The sequence below is a fragment of the Bombina bombina genome, chromosome 9 (assembly GCF_027579735.1).
Source record: "Bombina bombina isolate aBomBom1 chromosome 9, aBomBom1.pri, whole genome shotgun sequence".
Classification (NCBI taxonomy): domain Eukaryota; kingdom Metazoa; phylum Chordata; class Amphibia; order Anura; family Bombinatoridae; genus Bombina; species Bombina bombina.
In genome coordinates this window covers 63,366,295-63,389,775 of record NC_069507.1, presented here as the reverse complement: position 1 = coordinate 63,389,775, position 23,481 = coordinate 63,366,295, and the positions used below count along the sequence as shown (strand labels likewise).

Sequence of the window (23,481 nt, the reverse complement as noted above, 5' to 3'; positions counted from 1 at the left end):
GGCAATTGAAATAGTTTATTTAGCCTGTTGTATCCCCACCCATCCTGAAAGTTTTTGGCCTCAAGGCCAAGATGTGTTAACACAGCCAGTAGAAGAAATTACACTCCCAGGGGGTTATAGAAGAGATAAAGTAATAAAATGTTAATTTTCCATTGTTTGCTCCAAGCATTGTTAATTGGTTTATGGACAGATAAGATAAAGAAGCAGGTATATACACACAATGTGATAAAGTAATGAGATCTGATTATACCTACAAGCTCAACCCATTTTATTAGGTTGTGGCTTCAAAACACAAAATCGGCTAATTCATATACACAAATAAGCCTTAAAAAGTAAATCTCATGCATTTTATACTCTGCAGCTGGTAAAAAAGTAATTGTAAACACATTAAGGGAAAAACTATTTTATAGTATACTGTCCCTTTAATGATAAGTCTCTATCTTATTTAGTGTTTTCATGTGTCCATTAAATAACGGGGTTGGGGGCGCAGTAGCCGGCGAAGCCACCTCCCTGAAATGAGTTTTTGCAGGTTGGGATGTCTGTAAATGTAATTTCACATTCTTTTCTTATGCTGTGAACCCTGTTTTGGTAGGAAGTACACAGAGGGGCCAGACATGATGCAGATGTAGTGTGTGCACCACTAGGTCCCCCTCTAATAAAACCAATATTTATTGTAGGGCCAGATGTGTCTCCTGGATATGCAGGCCTGATCTTGACTGAGACTTGTGGGACCACAGGCTGTGGTTACATTACGCCCCTGCTGCAGAAGTAATTCTTATTTACTGATACTTCTTGGTCTAAAAAAACAAGGAAAAAAAAACTAATATTCAGCACAACTCTAGCCTAGGTCAACTCCAGACATCCCAACCTGCAAAAACTAATTTCAGGGAGGTGGCTTCACCCGCTACTTCGCTGCCGCCCCCCCCCCCCCCCCCAGTTCTATATTGGACCACCTTGAAACCCCAAATAAGATAGACTTATCATTAAAGAAGCTCCCCACTAAAGTCACATTAAAAAAGTAGCTTTATTGCACAACCACATACAACAAACCTATTTTCCAGTGATCGTACGCTTGTTGAATGCTTAAATATTTTAGAATACGAAGTTTAATTACATGCAGTAAATAAGGTGGTGTTTGTGTTTTTGTTGATTAAAATCAGTGGGGGCTTTTTGGTTACTGATGCTTTGAGGGTTCTATAACGTCCCAGCAACTAAAGACCTTAATTAAAGAAACACTTTTCCATATTTGGGCCACATTGGATCATAGTACTTGGAGTTTCAGGGAGATTGCATTCCATTTGCTGGCATCAGGGAGCAGCTATTACAATCAGGGAGACTCCATGAACTTCAGGGAGAGTTGGGAATTTGGGAAGTCTGCAACTCATTTTTTGTGAGTTGTTCATTACTGGAAAAATAACTATTTTTAAATTTGACGAAGATTAGTTATGGGGATTTTGAAATTGTTTATTAAAGGAAATTTGTTAACCCGCATTGCCTATGGGAATGTCTCCAAGGAAGCGGAGGAGCAGCTAGCTAGATAGCAGTTTAAATAAAGTTTAAAGGGACATTAAACCCCAAATTTTTCTTTCATTATTCAGAGAATACAATTTTAAACAACATTCCAATTTACTTCTATTATCTAATTTGCTTCATTCTTTAGATATCCTTAGTTAAAGAAATAGCAATGCACATGGGTGAGCCAATCATATGAGGCATCTATGTGCAGCCACCAATCAGAAGCTACTGAGCCTATCTAGATATGCTTTTCAGCAAAGAATATCAAGAGAATGAAGCAAATTAGATAATAGAAGTAAATTAGAAAGTTGTTTAAAATTGTATTCTCTATCTGAATCATGAAATAAAAAAATGGGGTTTAATGTCCCTTTAAGTAGAAGCTAGTGCTTTTACTACAAACCAGCAGCACAAAAATGTTTTTTTTTTTTTTTAAATTATGTGTATATTTTTATTTTATTGGGGTCAGAATTGTCAAGAACAAAAGTGAAGCTTATTGACTAAGATATAAATCAACTGACCAGGGCATTGCTATATTGCTGTTGAATAATGTGGAACTGTACATTTTTGCATTAATCCGAATCCAGTCTTCTTTAACATCTACGGAGACTGAGAACCATTTATTAGCTAATTATTTGCCTGCAACTGCAAGTACTGTATATAAAATTACATAATGCATCAACTGAGAATATATAGACATTACCTCATTTGTATCTCTAGGTAGCGTAAAGAAAACGTTTATTTTTTGTTTCCAGCAATGTCATCAAACACGTACAAACAATCTTGACATATTAAATGAATTTATTGTTTACATACACGTACTATATATTAAGTAATAATAAAATGTGTTAGTACTGCAGTAACCGTTTGTAAAGTACATTGATTGAGCTTTATTGCATTTTAATGAACGTGAGTTTACATATCCCCGTCATTGATTCCAATACAACATTCTCCTCCCTCTCGCAAAGCTTGTCGGGATTTGTAGTCCGACGCTGTCTTCCTGGTTATTACAGGTGTAAAGTTGATCATCTTTTTTTGTGTCCGTGATGGTGGTGCTGAAGGGTATCCCCTCTGTGTTGTCACCGGAGCTGCTATATGTGCTGGCTCGTATGGGTCACGGTGACGAAATAGGTAAGTGACAAGGGACAGGTGGGTTTACTCATGACAGCTCAGACAATCCAGGAAGAAGCGCTCAGCCAATGGTCACCATGCGTATTACTTGTGTTTAAATGGCACTGCAGGTGAGAGATAGCCATGTGCGCAGGGCTGGGTTAGAGCAAACAGTGTGTGCTATTGTGTATGGAAGGATGATGAGGCTAATTGCGTTATGTAGGGAGACTGATCTCATGTAATGTGATACATTATAGATTTGTGTGTTTATTGTGATTAGCACATGTAGCATGCAGTGTAAGCTAGTTATTGTACAATCGTGTGTATACCTGTGTATGCTAAGTATGCAAGTTACAGTATACAGTATAAAGCATGAACTGATAGGGTTCACATTGGCAGGATAATAGTTAAATACTGTAGGTGTGGGCAATATTGCATGCAGAACAGTGTAAGCTAGTTATTGTACAATCATGTGTATACCTGTATATGCTAAGTATGCAAGTTACAGTATACAGTATAAAGCATGATCTGATAGGGTTCACATTGGCATGATAATAGTTAAATACTGTAGGTGTGGGCAATATTGCATGCAGAACAGTGTAAGCTAGTTATTGTACAATCATGTGTATACCTGTGTATGCTAAGTATGCAAGTTACAGTATACAGTATAAAGCATGATCTGATAGGGTTCACATTGGCAGGATAATAGTTAAATACTGTAGGTGGGGGTAATATTGCATGCAGAACAGTGTAAGCTAGTTATTGTACAATCATGTGTATACCTGTATATGCTAAGTATGCAAGTTACAGTATACAGTATAAAGCATGATCTGATAGGGTTCACATTGGCATGATAATAGTTAAATACTGTAGGTGTGGGCAATATTGCATGCAGAACAGTGTAAGCTAGTTATTGTACAATCATGTGTATACCTGTGTATGCTAAGTATGCAAGTTACAGTATACAGTATAAAGCATGATCTGATAGGGTTCACATTGGCAGGATAATAGTTAAATACTGTAGGTGGGGGTAATATTGCATGCAGAACAGTGTAAGCTTGTTTATTGTACAAGTGTGTATACCTGTGTATGCTAAGTAGGTATAGACCGATTCTGATACGAGTATTGGCCACCTTTCAGGCCGATAACAGGGGCTGATATTCTGTACATTTTAAAGTTTTGAAAAATCAACACAATTTCTACACAAATCTTATACAAACTGAACATGCTTATTAAAAGTAAACAACTGGGAAAAATAAAGTGCTTGAAAATTAACTTCTTAAAGTTTGGCTTCCCAAAATATAGAAAAATGGTGTAAATACTTTTAAACTGCACACTGATATAAAATTAAATTTAAAGTAAATGTAAATTCAGATGATAAAGCGCCCGGTTTTTAAAAATGTGATTAAAAACAGGGGCACTTTAATTCATCAAAATTTATATTTCACTCGTGTTGTGAAAATACTTACATTTTAATCTTGACAGCCGCTCCAGCGATTCCCCCGGTCGTCGCAAGCCTCTTCATATGTCAGAAATGACGGATCGGTCATCCTCCAATCACGGGTTTCCCCCCGGGGGAATCAGTGTCTAATTCAACGCCGTGATTGGAGGAAGCCGGATTCCTAATTTTAGACCTGGGAAGAGGCTTTGCGACAGGCAGGGGAAGCGGCTGTCAAGATTAAAAGGTAAGTATTTTCACAACACGAGTGAAATGTAAATTTTGATGAATTAAAGTGCCCCTGTTTTTAATCTAATTTTTAAAAACCGGGCACTTTATCATCTAAATTTACATTCACTTTAAGTCAATACTGCAAAGATAGACACTACACGGGCTTTCATTCACCAAAGTTTACCTTCACTTTAAGTGCCCTTAAAGTGAAGGTAAACTTTGGTGAATGAAAGCCCGTTTTTTAAAAATACTATTAAAAACAGGGGCACTTTCATTCATCAAAGTTTACAAAGCAGCCGTTTCATTAAAAAAAATATATTTTTTTCTTTTAACAGCCAGAGCAGCTTCCCCCACCTAGAGATCCTCTATTCACACGTCGGCAATGACTAATCTGGCTTCCTCCAATAACAACTTTCCCCCCAGGGTAGTCATTGCCTGAGGCCATGCTGTGATTGGAGGAAGCCGGATTAGTTATTGCTGACATGTAGGGCTGCAACAACTAATCGACTAAGTCGATAACAATCGATAATGAAAATAGTTGTCAACGATTTTCATTATCGATTAGTTGATCTATCGATTAGTTGGGCTGCTTGCACGCAACCACACTAGAGAAGGTGTGTCCATTGCCGAGCGGTGAAGAGAGGAGATCAGAACGTGGATCATAGAGTAGACGTGTGGGAAGAGAGGGAAGTGAAAGTCCGTAAATAGTAAGTAAAAAAACTTCTTTCAACTATTTGCTGCAAGGTGGGTAATGGTATCCAGCAGACATCGGCAATTATGGTGAGGGAGCGATGGAGGAATGAGGCTATTGGGAGATACTTAGAGAAGAAAACAAACTGCACGCAGGAAAATGACTTGGTGTCATAAACTAACTTCCCTGTATACCAGAGCAGCCTTTGGAGAAGCTTTATGTTGGAAGGAACTGATCAGTAGTAAATTTAATAGCTGCTAGTGGTTATAGATAATAGATATTATTAGCTGTAGCTGGCTGCCACTTGAGTTAACTTAACGGTTTATTACAGCTGCTATTGCTGACTGACTGACAAATGATTGACATGATTATTAATGTTCTTTTTGTCAGTTATATTTTTTACGCTCGCGTTTCTCTTGGCTTTGAGTTATTTAGATAAAACACAGTGAGACCAGAGCTTATGGCTTATCTCCCAGCAAGTTACTTGATCCGGACCCTTCCTTGGCCCCTCCCCTTTCATGCGATCCGGTGTTTGTGATCTCCCCACACCCCATGCGATCTTAACAGACAGCTGAGCTCTTAAAAACAACTGCTGACTATGACTGCATACAACACTGCTGTGACTGTCACTGCTTCTGTTAGAATCGCACGGGGTGTGAGGAGATCGCGGGCACCGGGTCACATGGAAGGGGAGAGGCTAAGGTGAGGGTCCAGATCAAGTAACTTGCTGGGAGCCAAGGGGAGATAAGCCATAAGCTCTGGTCTTGCTGTGTTTTTATCTATCTAATTCAAAGCCAAGTGTCAGTTAGCAATTCATTAATAGCAGCTGTAATAAACAACGTTAAGTCAAGTGGCAGCCAGCTACAGCTAATAATATCAATAACCACTAGCAGCTATAAATGTACTACTGATCAGTAGTAGTGCTATTGAATGATGAATTATTGCTGACTGACTCCAAATGACAATGATTATTAATGTTCTTTTTGCCAGTTATGTTTTTTTTGTATGCTCGTGCTTGTCTTGGCTTTGAGTTAGATAGATAGATAAAAACAGTGAGACCAGAGCTTATGGCTTATCTCCCCTTGGCTCCCAGCAAGTTACTTGATCCGTACCCTCACCTTAGCCACTCCCCTTCCATGCGATCCGGTCCGGTGCCCGCAATCTCCTCACACCCCATGCAATCCTAACAGAATCAGTCACAGCAGTGTTGTTTGCAGTCACAGTCAGCAGTGAGTTGATGATTTTAATATAAGTGCTCAGCTGTCTTAAGATCGCATGGGGTGTGGGGAGATCACAGGCACCGGATCGCATGGAAGGGGCTAAGGTGAGGGTCCGGATCAAGTAACTTGCTGGGAGATCAGTCATAAGCTCTGGTCTGACTGTGTTTTTATCTATCTAACTCAAAGCCAAGAGAAGCGCGAGCATAAAAAAAAGTATAAAACATAACTGACAAAAAGAACATTAATAATCATTCATTGTCATTGGAGTGGTCAGTCAGCAATTCATTCAATAGCAGCTGTAAACACGTTAAGTGAGTCAAGTGGCAGTCAGCTACAGCTAATAATATATATGATCAATAACCACTAGCAGCTATAACTATTAAATGTACTACCGATCAGTTCACTTCCAAGTTCCACTAGCATTGAACTTAGGGTTAGACATTGTAATTTAACCGATTAATCAAAAAAATAATCGACCAACTAATCGATTATTAAAATAATCGTTAGTTGCAGCCCTGCTGACGTGTGAATAGAGGATCTCTAGTTGGGGGAAGCTGCTCTGACTGTGAAAAGAAAAAAAAAGGTACTTTTTTTAAACAAAAACAGCTGCTTTGTAAACTTTGAATAATGAAAGTGCCCCTGTTTTTAATAGTATTTTTAAAAAACGGGATTTCATTCACCAAAGTTTACCTTCACTTTAAAGATCACATTTTCCATTTCACCAATCATATATGTTTGTTTATGCAAGTCCATCTACAGACCTTCCATTGGTGGTATGGTAGTTGGTAACTGAGCTCCCAGGAACACCTGGGCTTGGACTCTGTTATCAGTGCTATTTATTATTAGATGCTATGTCTAGCTTATATGTGCTATAGATGATTTGTGTCGCTTAAAACTACATAGTTTACCTGAAGTACACAGAGCTAAATTTCTTTTGATTTGCTCCATATCGGTAAGTTTCTGGCCGATACAGATTATTTCAGAAATTCCAAATATTGGCCCTAATAATCGGCTGCACCGCTATATCGGTCTATCCCTAATGCTAAGGATGCAAGTCACTGTATATAAAGCATCTGATAGGGTGTCACAGTTACAGGATGAAAGTTTAATACTATAGGTGTGGGCAATATTGCATGCAAAGGGGGATTGCAGGAATGTTTCTAATAAAGATTTTATTTATTACGCCATTGGTGTTTTGTTTTTTTATCCTACCTCCCTTGCTTGTAATTAGTTAATGGGACACGGAACCTAACCTTTTTCTTTCATGATTCCGATAGAGAATACAATTTTTTAAAAGATTCCAATTTCCTTCTATTATCAAATTTACTTTGGCCTTTTATTATCCTTTGCTGAAAATCAGGTAGGTAGACTCAGCAGCGTGCATGTTTTTGGGGTAGTATATGCCAGCAGTTTTGCAATAATACTTTCAAGAAAACATTTGAAAGAGCACTAGATAGCAACATTATTTCCTGCCATGTGCGTGTGGCCTACCTAGGTATGCTCTTTAACAAATAATGCCATGAGAACTAAGCAAATTTGGTAATAAAAGTATAGTATTCTCCAAAGAAGATTTTGCCAGCTGGGTGGCATTATGGCATTGGTATCCTTTTGTTAAAGAGAAGTCTTAGGTGAACTCAGGAGCATGCTCTTGTCTTTAGCCATCTGGCAGCACATAGTAGCAAACTCTGCTGCCATAGACTGCTATAGACATGTGCACGCTCCTGAGCTACTATCAGCCTAATTGATTTACTCTTAAACAAAAGATACCAAGAGAGCAAAGCAAATTTGATAACTCAGATGAGCAACTAGCGCTGCTGATTGGATCAGCGACAGGTTTAGTTGCGAACCAACGGTGCACTGCGGGTCCCAAACGGCATTTCTACTGTGTGTTTAACCCCTTTACGTTGGTTAAACGCACAGTAGAACAGGGACGATAGTTGTAAAATGACATCCTCTAAGGGATTAGAGTATATAATATTTGGACTATTATGGTCCTTTTAATATCAAAGGGGCATAATCATTAAAACATAAAGTGCTTTATATTGAAAGAGAAGCTAAAGGGCCATTGTCAAAAAAGTACATACTCTAAATCATTAAAGCATTTAGTGACCCTGCACCCCGCAAAGGTGTTACAAACATGGTAGAAGTACCATTCAGTCCCATAGTGCACAGCAGTTTCTGAATGGAAACTGCCTCTGACCCAACCAACAGCTCTAGTCACACAATCACGCTGTGTAACTAGCGTTGCTGATTGGATCAGCAGTGGTTTTCATTTGTGACCTTTGGTGCTCTGCACATCTCAAGTTGTACTTCTACTATGTGTTTAACCCTGTGCAGGGGTTAAATTCGTAGAGGTGCAGGGTCATTAGTATTAATATTACATGCTCCATCAAATTATAGCCTGTAATTATTAAATTATAATAGACCTTAACGTGAAGGTCAATTTTCATCAATGAGTGCCCATTTTTTTTAAAAATACTTTTAAAAACAGGGGCACTTTCATTGATGAAAATTAACATTGCACTGGATTTGAAGAAATACTTACCTTTTACTCCTGCAAAGCTGGATCGACGATCCCCCTCCTTCTTCCTGCTGTAGACCACAGCAATGACGAAACTGGCTTCCTCCAATCACAGCCAGGCATCACAAGCTGGACGCTCTGGGGTGCAAGCCATGATTGGAGGAAGCCGGTTTTGTCATTTCTGACGTCAGTACAGAGGAACTGAGGCTGAGGTCGGCGATCCGGTTTTGCAGAAGTAAAAGGTACGTATTTCTTAAAATCCAGTGCAATGTAAATTTTCATCAATGAAAGTGCCCCTGTTTTTAAAAATATTTTTAAAAACCGGGCACTCATTGATGAAAATTGACCTTCACTTTAAATGGTTGGACTATCTTCACTTCTTTAAGAACCTAGCACATGCCAAAAAATGCATAGAAGTATTGTAGTGGAAGCCACTCCCACAGCCCCCCGGCTTTTCTGCGTGAGATTAGCACTGAGATATATGTAAATGTGCAGCACGTTTCTATACTCCACCCTTATGTCCATTTAAAGGTCATGCAACCTTTCCTTTGTTCTATCTCTCACACATTTACCTTAACCCTCACTGTGTATCGTTCTCTCTCTATCTGTCATGTTTTCCCTAACTTTTGGGTGGCACTTATGTCGGCCTAGTTGAAGAATGAAAAGCAAAATCTGCTGTGTATTGTTTTAATTATGAAACTGTTATAATTTGATTGCTAATCTTGCTATTCCAGTTCTTGCAGATGCAAACTTCCCTGCATGTTCCACACACCGCGCTGGTCCTGAACTTATTAGAGCGGACGGTGAGTGCAGGAATCTCAGGTTCAGGATCAGTTGCTTTTGAACACAAAAATCAACTGTGAACACATTAGATTCTCAAACTGATTTTCATATCCAGCACTAATAAAAACAACGCACCAAAAGCTTCATAATATAATTCAAATACCCTGCGCTCCGCAACCCACTTCAAAAGTCAATTTTTATGTGAGCTAACGGTTGTTCTCCAATCAGGGCTCTAGCTACAACAAAAGTGCCATATGGGGAGAGCACTGATTGGACAACAATTCAAACCTTTAGCTCACAGAAAAATTTACTTTTGAAATGGGCGGCGGGGCAGTAACCAAGGTCGGTAACATGATAAAATAATGTTGACAAAGACGTGATTTTGTTGAAATATCACACTAATCTTGTGAATGCTGGTATTTTTAGACCAAAAACTTCCTTTATTAAAGTGAATGTAAATTTTGAGGATAAAGTGCCCGGTTTTTAAAAATTCGATTAAAAACAGGGGCACTTTATTTCATCAAAATTTACATTTCACTTGTGTTGTGAAAATACCTTTTAATCTTGACAGCCGCTCCAGCTTCACCCCGTGTTTTTTATTTTAAATAGTCCTTGAGCACGTTTAAATCGTGATACATTAACATAGTCAAAATTTTAACTTTCATGATTTAGACAGCACACCTTTTAGAGACTTTTCAGTTTACTTTTTACCTCATTCCTTTGGTATCCTTTATTTAAAAGTATAACCTTGTAGGCTCAGGAGCAGCAATGCAGCTAGCTATTGACTGGTCGCTATACACATATGCCTTTTGTCATTGGCTCACTACGTGTGTTCCGTTTGATCCCAGTAGTGCATTGCTGCTTTAAAGCTGACTTTAAAGATGTTTAACCCCCATTCCAGGAGTTAAAGGGCAGTAAACCCAAAATTATTCAGATAGAACATACAATTTTAAACTAATTTCCAATTTGTTTCTATTTTCAAATTTGTTTAATTCTTTTGGTATCCTTTGTTGAAAAGCATACCTAGGTAGGCTCAGCAGCAGCAATGCACTACTGGGACCTAGCTCCTGATTGTTAACTGCATATCAGCCAGTGTGATAAGCTAGCTCCTGGTTATGCATTGCTGGTTATTCAACAAAGGATACTGAGAGATTGAAGCAAATTTAATAATAGAAGAAAGTTGTTTAAAATGGCATATTCTATCTGATTCATGAATAAACGCTTTTGGGTTTCACGTTCATTTAAACACATAATTATGTGCAGGCAACAGCTCAATAATAAAATACTGTAACACTTTAGAACATCTTATTGCATTATGTCCCTTTAATATCAGTAGTTTTAATTTGCTACATTTTGTACTTTTGATTTCTGAGTTCTGGACTTTTTATTCCCTTTAGTTCTAGTCAATGTTTTGTGATTTAAATTTACGTTTCAAAATTGCTAAAATCAAACTCTATTTTTCATTTATTTATTTTTCTATCAGGTTTGGGTATACCTAAGCTTCTAGAAGCTATTCTTCAGCTCTTCCCGCTGGACACCTACGTTACAAGTGCTGTGAGTGTTTTATATGTAATCTGTCCCTTTTTCTTTTTTACATCTAAACAAACCCTGCTCGTCACTAGCTCTGTATTTCATGACGTTTACTTGGTTTCTCCCCAGTATTATTTCCTATCTATCTCTGCCTTTTCTAAAATGCTCCCTCTGTTGGTTTTTCATCCATCTTCTTACTTATTTGTCCTCCAATGAAAAACATGAAGCGAGACTATGGTATGAAATCCACTTGGATAGTCTGCTGGGAATACAAGTGTTATATGTTAAAGGGATAGTCTAGTCAAACTTGCATGATTCAGATACGGCATGTCATTTTAAACAACTTTCCAAGTTTTATATGAATTTTAAATGTTTTGATTCATATAGATAGTGGGGTGCAGTTTGGCTGCATATGTTTAATTTTTGATCATTAGATCTCATGGACTTATCTGTCAGGTGACTGTAATGGACCTGGTTGAAAGTGATAAAGAAAAGGGTCTGAAGACACCAGTGTGGGAAGAGTATAAACAGCGTCTTACCAAGGTTGGGTATAATGTGAGTTTTTTTGTTTTTTTTTAAATATATAAATCCAACTTTATTGATCTTATAACAAGAATACAGAGAAGAGGCTTTCACAAGTATCTTATGGTAACATTAAGAATATACCAGGTTACAATCTATAAGAAAATAATATTAGGGCGGAGAGTGAATCAAGCTTTTGAAGATTTCCATAACATAACCAGAAATAATAAATAAAAGTTTTAAGTCAGATTGCAAGGTCAATAAGGGTGTATAAAGAAGTTGTAAAAACTCCAAGAGTTTACAATAATGTCTGTAGTGTAGATCTCTGCATCACTCATAAAATATAAATTGTACAATTTTCAAAATAGATATTAATCACAACAAAAAACAAACCGGGTATGGGAGGATAAAGGAAGCCAAAAAAAGCCTAAACAGTCATTACTTTGAGTATAGTGTGAGTTTTTATGTCCTTAATACCTCAGTACCACATGGAAGCCAATAAACTTCAAAACATTGTCAAGTACCTGTTTGATAGAACCAGATATTTTACTGATATCTTTACACAAAGGGACATAAAACTATTTAAGACTGTCTGTTATTATGCTAAATTGTATTGTATGCTATCTTGATGTGAAATTTGTAAACCCAATAAAAAATTATTGAAATAAAAAAAAAAAACTTTAAGTTTGTAATAAAAAATATATTTAATTATGCCTGGTAAAAAAAAAGATATGCACTTTTATTTATTTATTTATTTTGGCCCATTTTTCTGTAGTTTAACCATGAAACTTGCGGGGTTTTACCTTTCTGATAATTGGAAGTGCACACTGCAGACTTCACAAGCCTAACCGTGTCACATATCTGTTCCTAATTGACCTTAGTAGAGGTTATAAGATTAGATATTGCAAAATAATGTGGGCTAGATTACGTGCAGGTGAAAAGAGGTTTATTGCGGGTGTTTGCGAAAGTTGATTTTTGGCTCATATTACAAGTTAAACACGATTGCTTGAGTGCAATTGAAGTTAACGCGCATCAGGTTAGCGAGACCTCAGAGCTCTGGTTACCTTTTGCAAAACAAAAAAGTGTCACAAAACACATCTAAAATACATTACAAAGTACAGGTACACTAATAATAGCACCTTTTAATAAAAATTATTAAAAAAAATAGTTATAAGGGATCAAAGATATGAAGTCTTAGGTGTTAGGAAAAAAAGGCAGGCTATATACATATAAGTTCAAATATTAAGCACTCACTGGTCTTCAGCCGTCTGTGATACAACAAATCTTTATTAATGTGACGTTTCAGGACACAAAAACAGTCCCTTCCTCTGTGTCCAGAAACGTTACATTAATAAAGATTTGTTGTATCACAGATGGCTGAAGTCCAGTGAGTTCTTAATATTTGAATTTATCTACAATCCTTACAGCACTCTGGCTGTTGTGGCATGACGGCGAGAGTGCATACACATTACAACAATTAGTATATATATATAATATATATATATATATATATAATATATATATATATATATATATACATACATATATATACATGATGCTGCCACCACCATGCTTCACTCTGGGTATGGTGTTCTTTTGGTGATGTGCAGTGTTGTTTTTGCGCCAAACATATCTTTTGGAATTATGGCCAAAAAGTTCAACCTTGGTTTCATCAGACCATAACACCTTTTCCCACATGCTTTTAGGAGACTTCAGATGTGTTTTTGCAAAATGTAGCCTGGCTTGGATGTTTTTATTCGTAAGAAAAGGCTTTCATCTTGCCACTCTACCCCATAGCCAGACATATGAAGAATACCTGAGATTGATGTCACATGTACCACACAGCCAGTACTGGCTGTTATGGAGCCTGATGCAACTATACTGATTGATGAGATATGTACTCTCTTAGAAGAGCACTTTCTAAAGCTTTCAGAGAAGATGGCAGCAGCATGGGCGTACAACGGAACTCTTGCTGACACTAAGCCTGATTCAGTGGATATGGAATGGGCAAAGGAACCTGAGCCCCCCAAACACAGGGTACATCTGAACCTCGCCAATATAAAACAGGAATACGGATCATCTATAAGCAATGGGCCGATGGCCATCTTTGAAAAGCCAGAGGTAAACTCTGCATGCTGCCTACTAACAGCCGGGCAGGAGGCAGGCCCTGTCTCCCTGGAATGTGAGGAGGCTGATACCTCTGAATTGGGAGAATTTCTTGTAAGGAAAACCCCCCCACCAATCACCAACACCTACAGGGTCCAGCAACCTCGTCCCACAAAGGGAGGTGATCCTACACCTCACGAAACATTACCCGCAGAGAAAGAGGCAGCGCATGGGGGGACTTTACCTGTGCAAAATGGCACTGCTCCGCCACCTCAGAGGCCTCTGCCCCAGGTGATCGTAACCAGAGGGACTTGCCAGGTCGCACAAGATGCTCCGCGACAGGGGCGGACTGCCTTTGGAGCCATCAACACGGGCTCTCACTGGAAGACACCTCCCAAGCTGAAGAACAAGACAGTGTCTGCCGGGATCGGGGAAAGGCGCCCTCCGGGTGCGAGACGGACAAGCTTGAAAACAAATTTATCCAGCCACCGGCGGGCGAGTACTCTCGGTGCACACAACAGATCTGAGAGATCTCACTTCTATTTGCGTGAACACCGAAAAAGGGGCTCAATATCTGTACCCGCAGTTTAACCCTTCCTGAAGTTGCCCCCGAATATCAGATCACAAGCGGTTACGCAGAGAAGGTATTGTCAGGGATGTCCCTCAGGAGTGAGCTCGTTAAGACAGGAGTTGGGTAGCTTTTTCCTACTATATCCCCATTCGCTGTCACTTAATGTGTGGGACTGTGACTTTCTTGATCATTTACCTAGCCGAACTGTATGTTTATGCTTACCCGAACTTTCCACCTTCAAGCCCTCAAGCTGGGACTCACATTTAACTGACGCTGGCAAGCTGATATTGCAAACTATTACATACAGGGTTTTAAAATTTGACAGAGAACTTTCAGTTAATTTACTATGCCTGAATTCCCTAGTCTACATGTAAATTGTTCAGGATCGTTACTATGCTTGTACTAGCTTAAGGCTATAAATGTCGGTATACCTACCTTAGAGAGAAATGTCGTACTAACGGCAAACAAGGGTTGTTTTATGTTGTTTGCAAATCTGACTTAAATATTGTATTGCAGTCCAGCTCTCTAACCCATAGATGAAGGTATGATAGCTGTATATAGTGCCAGGCCTTATAATCCTGTCATTCAGTGTGAAATCTGATAACATAATATAAATGTCTTATGGTCAATGCAGAACTGCTTTTGTTAGATACTCTGTTTGTATACATGTATGTCTCTGGTCCAGCAATTATGCAATAACGATCCCCTATGTATCAAGTTGCAATGTTTGTCATCTTCGTCCTTATATGCCAGGCTCAAATGCTATTCTGGCTTCTCCAACTTAGTATTACCTACTTTAAGAGTATCAAAATAGAATGAGGTATGAGCCAAATAATTATATGTTAGTATACCCTCCTCTCTTACCCTAGGTCATACAGAGGATTTACCTGTTCCTAAAAGCTCCTGGTGGTAGCTTTTCCCACCCTCCTAAGCCAAGCTCTAACCTGCACGCCTTGCCCATGACCACTGCTCTATTGACGCTTAGTAATCATAAGGTCCTGACATACCCTTAATTGCCAGTCCTCACCGAGGCTCCCTAACAGTTATTGTTTGAGATTAAGGAAAGCAATATATTATATCATATACTTAATTTGCAAAGATATATCATGTGGCCCCCAGGTAACTATCATTCACCACGTTTTAGTATATCAGATGGTCCAAAAGTGACCGGTTAAATGGTTACCACATATCTAATACTTGTTTAGAAAAGAGATATCATATGTCCATATATGTTGTCATTGAGGGCGTATATAGAGGAATTGCTAACTGACTAGGCATGCCCTGGCCTAGACAATCTATTTCTGGGAATTCATTTTTGGTTTTACAGTATGTATTTGGTAATCACCTCTTTTGTTGTTTAAATATTAGTTATCCGTTATTGTGGTTTCAACAAAATTTATGGCCTGTACAGAAGTTTGTCAACTAGAGTATTAGGTTTGACTTGAGTCTTCCATTGTCAATAGCCTTATAAAGATATAATAGTATTCGCAGGATATTATTTGGGCAAATAACTTTGATACTCATGATACTAACAATGTATGCATAGATAGGCCATAATTGAGTATTGCATTTCACCTTATTTTAGGCAATCTATTTTTACATATTAATTGTATAGCATTTGTGCTATGTACTCCCCTCTTTCATTGTTCAGTTATGGACACTTGTTTCTTTCTGTATGTATTTGACAAATATCTCAATTAAAAAATTATTAAAAAAAAAAAAAAAAAAAAAAAAGGTGGAAAAAGTTCTAAAATGATTTATCTTTGTCTCATTTTTTTACATCACAGAAACCTGACATTTTAACAGGGGTGTGTAGACTTTTTTAAATCTTTATATGTTTGTGTATTTACATATGTATTTGTATGTGTATATATGTATTTATATATATATATATATATATATATATATATATATATATATATATATATATATATATATATATATATATATATTTATATGTGCATTGGAGCTTGTTGCAATTAAGTAGATGAAAACATGAAAAAACATTTATGCAATATTCAGATTAAATAAAGTGTTATAATGTGCATTTTCTGTAAATATTTCACATTCCAATGTTCTGCACATAGTTGTAATATGTTCTATATATTTTTTAAATAGATATTCCTATATATATCTGTGTATATATATATATATATATATATATATATATATATATATATATATATATATATATATATATATATATATATATCTGTATATATATATATATATATATATATATATATGTGTAAAGGTATAGATATATATTGTACCAAAATACCATCAGATATATGTACAAATATGTATTTATGAATAAATAGAACATATTCCTCTATGTGAAGAACATTGGAATGTGGAATATTCATATTTTCATGTCAGGTTAGCTCACTTGAGAATATGCAATTGTGTTTGCGCATGAGTAGGGTGTTTCCACTTCTTTTCTCCATTGACTTCTATGGGGGAATACGTTATCACGAGCGCGATATTGTAAGTTTGACTTTTTACGTTCGTTGGGTTAGCGCGCGTGCAAAAACAGTTTACTTTCAACTTTTAATACAAGCGCAACCCACCGCGCGCAAAAAAGCTTACTTCTAGGGCAGTTAACGCTTGAGGTTGAGCGTTAAATATCGCTCCACTTGTTATCTGGCCCTATATGTTTTGCAAACAAAACAGTTGCGCCAAACTGTGTATACTCCTCCCAATAAGGCAAGTGTTGGGTGGATTGGCCATTAAAAAAAAGCAATTGCAGCAATCTATATGTTAATATATGCAGAATGTTTTTCCATTGAATTGATATATTAATTTATTGCAAACTATGGTAAATTCTTGTAAACTACAATATTGTTTAGAACAGTGTAGTCTCACCATCATATTGGGAAATCACCTAATTATTTCGTGAGGAGATAGTTTTGTTGGGAAATGTCTTGTATACTTAAATATGGAGTCTTCGTATGAGTTACTGGTCTAGTTTGTAGGCGCTATTCAGCTGACTCCGTGAAGGAAGTTGTGTGAGCAGATTGTAATGCTACTCTCCCATTTGTCACAGGTACCATTGCATAAGGTGGAGAGATTTGCCTTCTACGAACAAGCCAAAAAGGCCTTTGCTGTTGTAGCTACCGGGTGAGTCAGTGGGAAACCATGAATCGGTCGAAGTTTGGTTTCAAATCATAAACGTTTTTAAACAATACTGATGTATTACCTAGTAACATTTAGAGCAGGACTTCTCAACGCCAATCCCAGGATCCACTGACATACCAGATTTTCAGGATGTCTTAACCAAAGCACATGTAATCAACTACTCATTAACTTTGTTTACCTAACCTGGTCTTATACAAGGTACTCTTAAGAGTTACTGGGTCCTGAGGAACTGAGCTGATGCCCATGAGTTAGACAGACATACCAGTAAGTTAGTAGGAGGAAAAAAAATCTATAATGTATCCTTTGTGTATAGATGGGCCTACTGGTCTATCGTCAAAATCAAAGCCCATGTGGTTTAGTATTTATCAAAGAAAATGTTTAGACTTAAACAGAACTGCCCAAATTACAGACCAGGGGCCACAAAACATTTTTTTGTATGGCCTTCGGAATCACTGAACAGAAAACAGTTTCACGCGTCTCAGTTAGTAATAAAGTATGTATGTTTGTAAAAAATGGGATTTATTTGGCGGCATAAGTTTAAGTATAATTAAATATGGTTCAATGCCATTCAGCCCTCCATATAAAAAAGTCTTTAGTGACTGGCCCTCCGTATAATGTTTGAGCATCTCTTTAACACCAGTAGAATGCACTTATGTCCTGATCTAAGAGCAGTTTAGCTGCCGATTGGTAAATATGCACTTGTGCAAGTAGTACAGAATTCTGACCTTGCCACATTCTACATAGCTGATTGCTTGATCTATACAGGAGCTCATTTATACCTCTCCCTAATTGGCTATAGCTAAAATAAAAGGCCCAGTTTACAATGCTTAGCAGACATGTATTTGTTTCTTTATTAACTGTCCCATTAAAAGACCACTAAACACAGTAGAATTGCATAATTAGCAAGTGCATAATAAAAAAGACAATGCAAAAGCACTTAGTTTGAATTTCAAATGAGTAATAGATTTCTTTCTGACAAATGTAAAGTTAGTTCCATTTTCCCTCCCACTGTATAATGTGACAACCATCAGCCAATCACAAAATGCATGTACATTTGTGCTCATAAGTTTACATACCCTGGCAGAATTTATGATTTCTTGGCCATTTTTCAGAGAATATGAATAATAACACAAAAATGTTTCTTTCACTCATGGTTAATGTTTGACTGAAGCCATTTATTATCAGTCAGGGTCATTTGATTATTTGATCAGGGTCATTTGGGTAGTTTCTGTTGTCATTATGATTTAAAAAGGGTAAACACAGTTGACTGATAATAAATGGCTTCAGCCAAACACTAACCATGAGTGAAAGAAAAGTTTTTGTGTTATCATTCATATTCTCTGAAAAATGGCCAAGCAATAATAAATTCTGCCAGGGTATGTAAACTTATGAGCACAACTGTATGTATGTTCTGTGACTCCTGCACAATTTTAGTAGGTGCTGGTGCCTCAGAAAATGTGTGGGTATAAAAATATTGTGTACATTTTGTTAATGGAAGATAATTGGAAAGTTGTTTTAATTTGTGCTTGATCCGAATAATGGAAGTTTAATTTTGGCTTTAAAGGAACACTAAAGTCAAATTTAAATTTCCATTATTCAGATAGAGTACACCGTTTTTAACCCCTTGAGTGCTAACGACGCCTCTGAGCCGTCGCAGATTGTCTCAGTCAGGTGCTAAGGACGGCTCAGAGCCGTCGCTAGCACTCTTCCACCTTGAGGGAGATGTGGGGGCTCCCACCCGCTCCTATCCCGGCGATCTGGCCTGCATAGTGACAGGCATCGCCGGAGATTCACGTTTTGCGCAGTAACGTCACGCGCAATGACGTGATGATGTCACTGTGCAACTTTATTTAAAAAATACAATAAACAGTATAGGGAAATGGGGCATGCTGCTTAGAAGCCTGTATCTTAGGCATCTAAGCAGCTATAGAAAGGTAATCGCCTAACCTTTCCAACGGTAAAAGTCTTGGGGATCTAAAAAAAAATAAAAATGTTTTTTAAAAAAGAAAAACCCCTCAAATCCAGCTTAGCACCCAGGTGGGAAAGTGCTTAGCACTCAAAGGGCAACTTTTCAGTTCACTCTTTTTATATGGACACTTTCTGACACAACAGCTCCTAGTGAGCATGAGTAAGAAATCACAGAATTATACATTTTCTGATTGGCTGATGGCTGTCACACAATGCAGTGGGAGGGAAAATAGAACTAACTTCAAAATTTGTCAGAAAGAAATCTACTACTTATTTAAAGAGCAATTGCATTGTCTTTTTATGCATTTCTGATTATGCTATTCTTCTGTGTTTAGTGGTCTTTTTATCTCTTGGTATAGGCAGATGTTCAAGTTAGGTCTGTGATTCTGTAAGTTAAAATCATACATTTATAAATAAAAGATGCACATTATAGATGCAAACTCTTCACACCTGATGAAGATACAGGATACATGTAGAGTTTTATGGAGGAGAGTGCCAGACAGGACTGAACTGGGACCAAAAATAGGCCCAGGTATTTAAAGGTGGAGCAGCCCACATCAGTAAGGCCTCTGCCAGCTAGGTACCCATAATACACCAGATCTCTCCTCCTGCTGCACCTCTGTACTTTCTGATTTACAAACTTGGCAGACTGTAACCGCTTTCTTATTGTTACCCATATAAGGAGGGGTGGTGTATAGCAGCTAGGTCCACATAATAGCCCAGCCCACTGGGCATTTGTCCTGTATGCCCTGTGGCCAGTCTGGGCCTGGTGCCAGCAAACCTATCTAAATCTGAAAAAAACTAGATCGGAATAAAGCAACTTATATTATTCAGAAGGCCTCAAAAGCTATACAACATCTTTATATTTTGTATTTTAACTGTATACACTATTATATCTGTATTTTGATTAATAGAATCAGTGTCTACAACTAAAACTAGGGTAACTATATTACTGCCCGGTTATGAGCCCTAAGAAACCCCCCAGTATATACTATACTGATTTTTGGTGACTTTACTGTATCGCCTTTTGTGTGAAGGTTTGTTTATCTACATTAGCATTATCTGTGCTCGCATTAGAGGTGTCAATTGAAACAAATTGTTGTTTTTTACACCAACAGCTGTGTGCTCCTCTCTGATCTACCATTTATCTTGCTTTTACATTTGTTCCTTATCAGATCAGGAGTTTATAGGGAACTCTTTGCTCTGGTAGGTAGACCCAGGCAGCACATGGCAGGTTTAGTACTTAGGGGCACCCCAGCGCCAACACTCACAATTCTTTCTTTCTTTCTTTCTTTCTTTCTTTCTTTCTTTCTTTCTTTCTTTCTTTCTTTCTTTCTTTCTTTCTTTCTTTCTTTCTTTCTTTCTTTCTTTCTTTCTTTCTTTCTTTCTTTCTTTCTTTCTTTCTTTCTTTCTTTCTTTCTTTCATCTATCTATCCATCTATCTATCTATCATCTATCTATACACACTTACTCACTAGCCACTTTATTAGGTTCAATTGCTTGGTAACACAAATTGCTTATCAGCCAATCGCATGGCAGCAACTCAGTGCATTTAGGCATCTAGACGTGATGAAGACAACTTGCTGAAGTTCAAACCGAGCACCAGAATGGGGGAGAAAGGGGATTTAAGTGGCTTTGAACGTGGCATGATGGTTGGTGCCAGACATGGCATGGTCTGAGTATTTCAAAAACTGCTGATCTACTTGGATTTTCATGCACAACCATCTCTAGGGTTTACAGAGAATGATCCGAAAAAGAGAAAATATCCAGTGAGGGGCAGTTGTGTGGACGACAATGCCTTGTTGATGTCAGAGGTTAAGGGAGAATAGGCAGACTGGTTTGTGATGATAGAAAGGCAACAGTTACTCAAATAACCACTCGTTACAACCAAGGTATGCAGAATACCATCTCTGAAAGCACAACACGTCAAACCTTGAACCAGATGGGCTACAGCAGCAGAAGACCACACTGGGTGCTACTTGCAGCAGGATAATGCACCATGTCACAAAGCTCAAATCATCTCAAACTGGTTTCTTGAACTTGCTAATGAGTTCACTGTACTCCAATGGCCTCGACAGTCACCAGATCTCAATCCAATAGAGCACCTTTGGGATGTGGTGGAACGGGAGATTTGCATCATGGATGTGCAGCCGACAAATCTGCAGCAACTGCGTGATGCTATCATGTCAATATGGACCAAAATCTCTGAGGAATATTTCCAACACCTTGTTGAATCGATGCCACAAAGAATTAAGGCAGTTCTGAAGGCAAAAGGGGGTCCAACCCGGTACTAGCAAGGTGCACCTAATGAAGTGGCCAGTGAGTGTATATATTTATATACGTGTGTGTGTATATGTATGTGTATATATATATATATATATATATATATATATATATATTTCTACGTCTTTTTTCATATACATCAGTGTTTTTCAACTCCAGCCATCTAGTACCCCTAACATGCCAAACGTTCATGATATATGAACTAAAGCACATGTGAAATAATGCTAATCAGTAACCATGGTTACAAACCTGCTCTCACCCATTAGCTAATTGTAATACCCATGCTCTAGTTAAGATATCCTGAAAGTTTGGCATGTTAGTGGTAATTGAGGACTGGAGTTGAGCAACACTGATACACTTGACAGTCAGTGTTCCCTCTAAGGCCAGTTTTGTGAGCAGCCCAGCAGTGAAACAGTTAATAAGAGAACCACACCTTGCAGTTTGCATTGTATAGTGTTTGCTAAATGAATTATTAACAGTTTCCCTGCTGGGCCACTCACAAAACTGGCAATAGAGGGAACACTTGACATTAATTTGTTTTTTGTCCCTTTTAAAAGCTATTGTGTACTTTAAGGACAGCTGAATTTAATATTTACAATCTAGCTTTTGTGTGTTTACTTCCAGAGAAACAGCTCTTTATGGGAACCTAATACTGAAGAAAGGGGTTATCGGACCAAGTGATCTGGTGTGATTCTATTGTTAAAGTTCCATTCCACTACCTGTATGCTGCAGGATTTGCCTCTGTACAAGTAAAGGGGTTAAAGGCAACAACATCTATTAAAGTTGTATTTTGTATTTGCCTATACTGTACAAAGAACTTCATTGTCTCCTGTTTCTCTTAATCATGTTCCATATTATCTCAGGCTATAATACCAGTGTTGTCTGCTCTTATACACATAAGCTATATTATCTCAGGCTATAATACCAGTGTTGTCTGATCTTATACACATAAGCTATATTATCTCAGCTTATAATATCAGTGCTGTCTGGTCACATACACATAAACTATATAATCTAAGGCTATAATATCAGTGCTGTCTGATCACATAACATAAACTATATAATCTAAGGCTATAATACCAGTGCTGTCTGGTCACCTACACATAAACTATATTATCTCAGGCTATAACACCAGTGCTGTCTAGTCACATACACATAAACTATATTATCTCAGGCTATAACATCAGTGCTATCTGGTCACATACACATAAACTATATTATCTCAGGCTATAATACCAGTGCTCTCTGGTCACATACACATAAACTATATTATCTCAGGCTATAATACCAGTGCTGTCTAGTCACATACACATAAACTATATTATCTCAGGCTATAACATCAGTGCTATCTGGTCACATACACATAAACTATATAATCTCAGGCTATAATACCAGTGCTGTCTTGTCATGTACACATAAACTATATCATCTAAGGCTATAATACCAGTGCTGTCTGGTCACATACACATAAACTATATTATCTCAGGCTATAATACCAGTGCTGTCTGGTCATGGACACATAAACTATATTATCTCAGGCTATAATACCAGTGCTGTCTGGTCACATACACATAAGCTATATTATCTCAGGCTATAATACCAGTGCTGTCTGGTCACATACACATAAACTATATTATCTCAGGCTATAATACCAGTGCTGTCTGGTCACATACACATAAACTATATTATCTCAGGCTATATAATACCAGTGCTGTCACATACACATAAACTATATTATCTCAGGCTATAATAACAGTGCTCTCTGGTCACATACACATAAACTATATTATCTCAGGCTATAATACCAGTGCTCTCTGGTCACCTACACATAAACTATATCATCTCAGGCTATAATAC

At 37.7% G+C, this 23,481-nt stretch overlaps 1 protein-coding gene across 1 annotated transcript; it reads left to right on the top strand.

The window, feature by feature from the left end:
- The first annotated feature begins 2,508 nt into the window (after positions 1–2,508).
- FUOM (fucose mutarotase) lies at positions 2,509–22,424 on the top strand. The gene is made up of 6 exons (XM_053692169.1): positions 2,509–2,643; positions 9,458–9,526; positions 10,990–11,060; positions 11,493–11,591; positions 17,282–17,355; positions 22,249–22,424. Exons 1-6 carry the CDS (start codon positions 2,559–2,561, stop codon positions 22,313–22,315), a joined length of 465 nt encoding a protein of 154 aa, XP_053548144.1. The 5' UTR covers positions 2,509–2,558; the 3' UTR covers positions 22,316–22,424.
- The last annotated feature ends 1,057 nt before the right edge of the window (positions 22,425–23,481 follow it).

What these genes read in the sequence shown, in the direction of transcription:
- FUOM (XM_053692169.1), top strand. Translation starts at nt 2,559, where the DNA reads ATGGTGGTGCTGAAGGGTATCCCCTCTGTGTTGTCACCGGAGCTGCTA. An exon ending in GGGTCACGGTGACGAAATAG is followed by an intron (nt 2,644 to 9,457) that starts GTAAGTGACAAG and finishes TTGCTATTCCAG; the next exon opens with TTCTTGCAGATGCAAACTTC. An exon ending in TGAACTTATTAGAGCGGACG is followed by an intron (nt 9,527 to 10,989) that starts GTGAGTGCAGGA and finishes TTTTTCTATCAG; the next exon opens with GTTTGGGTATACCTAAGCTT.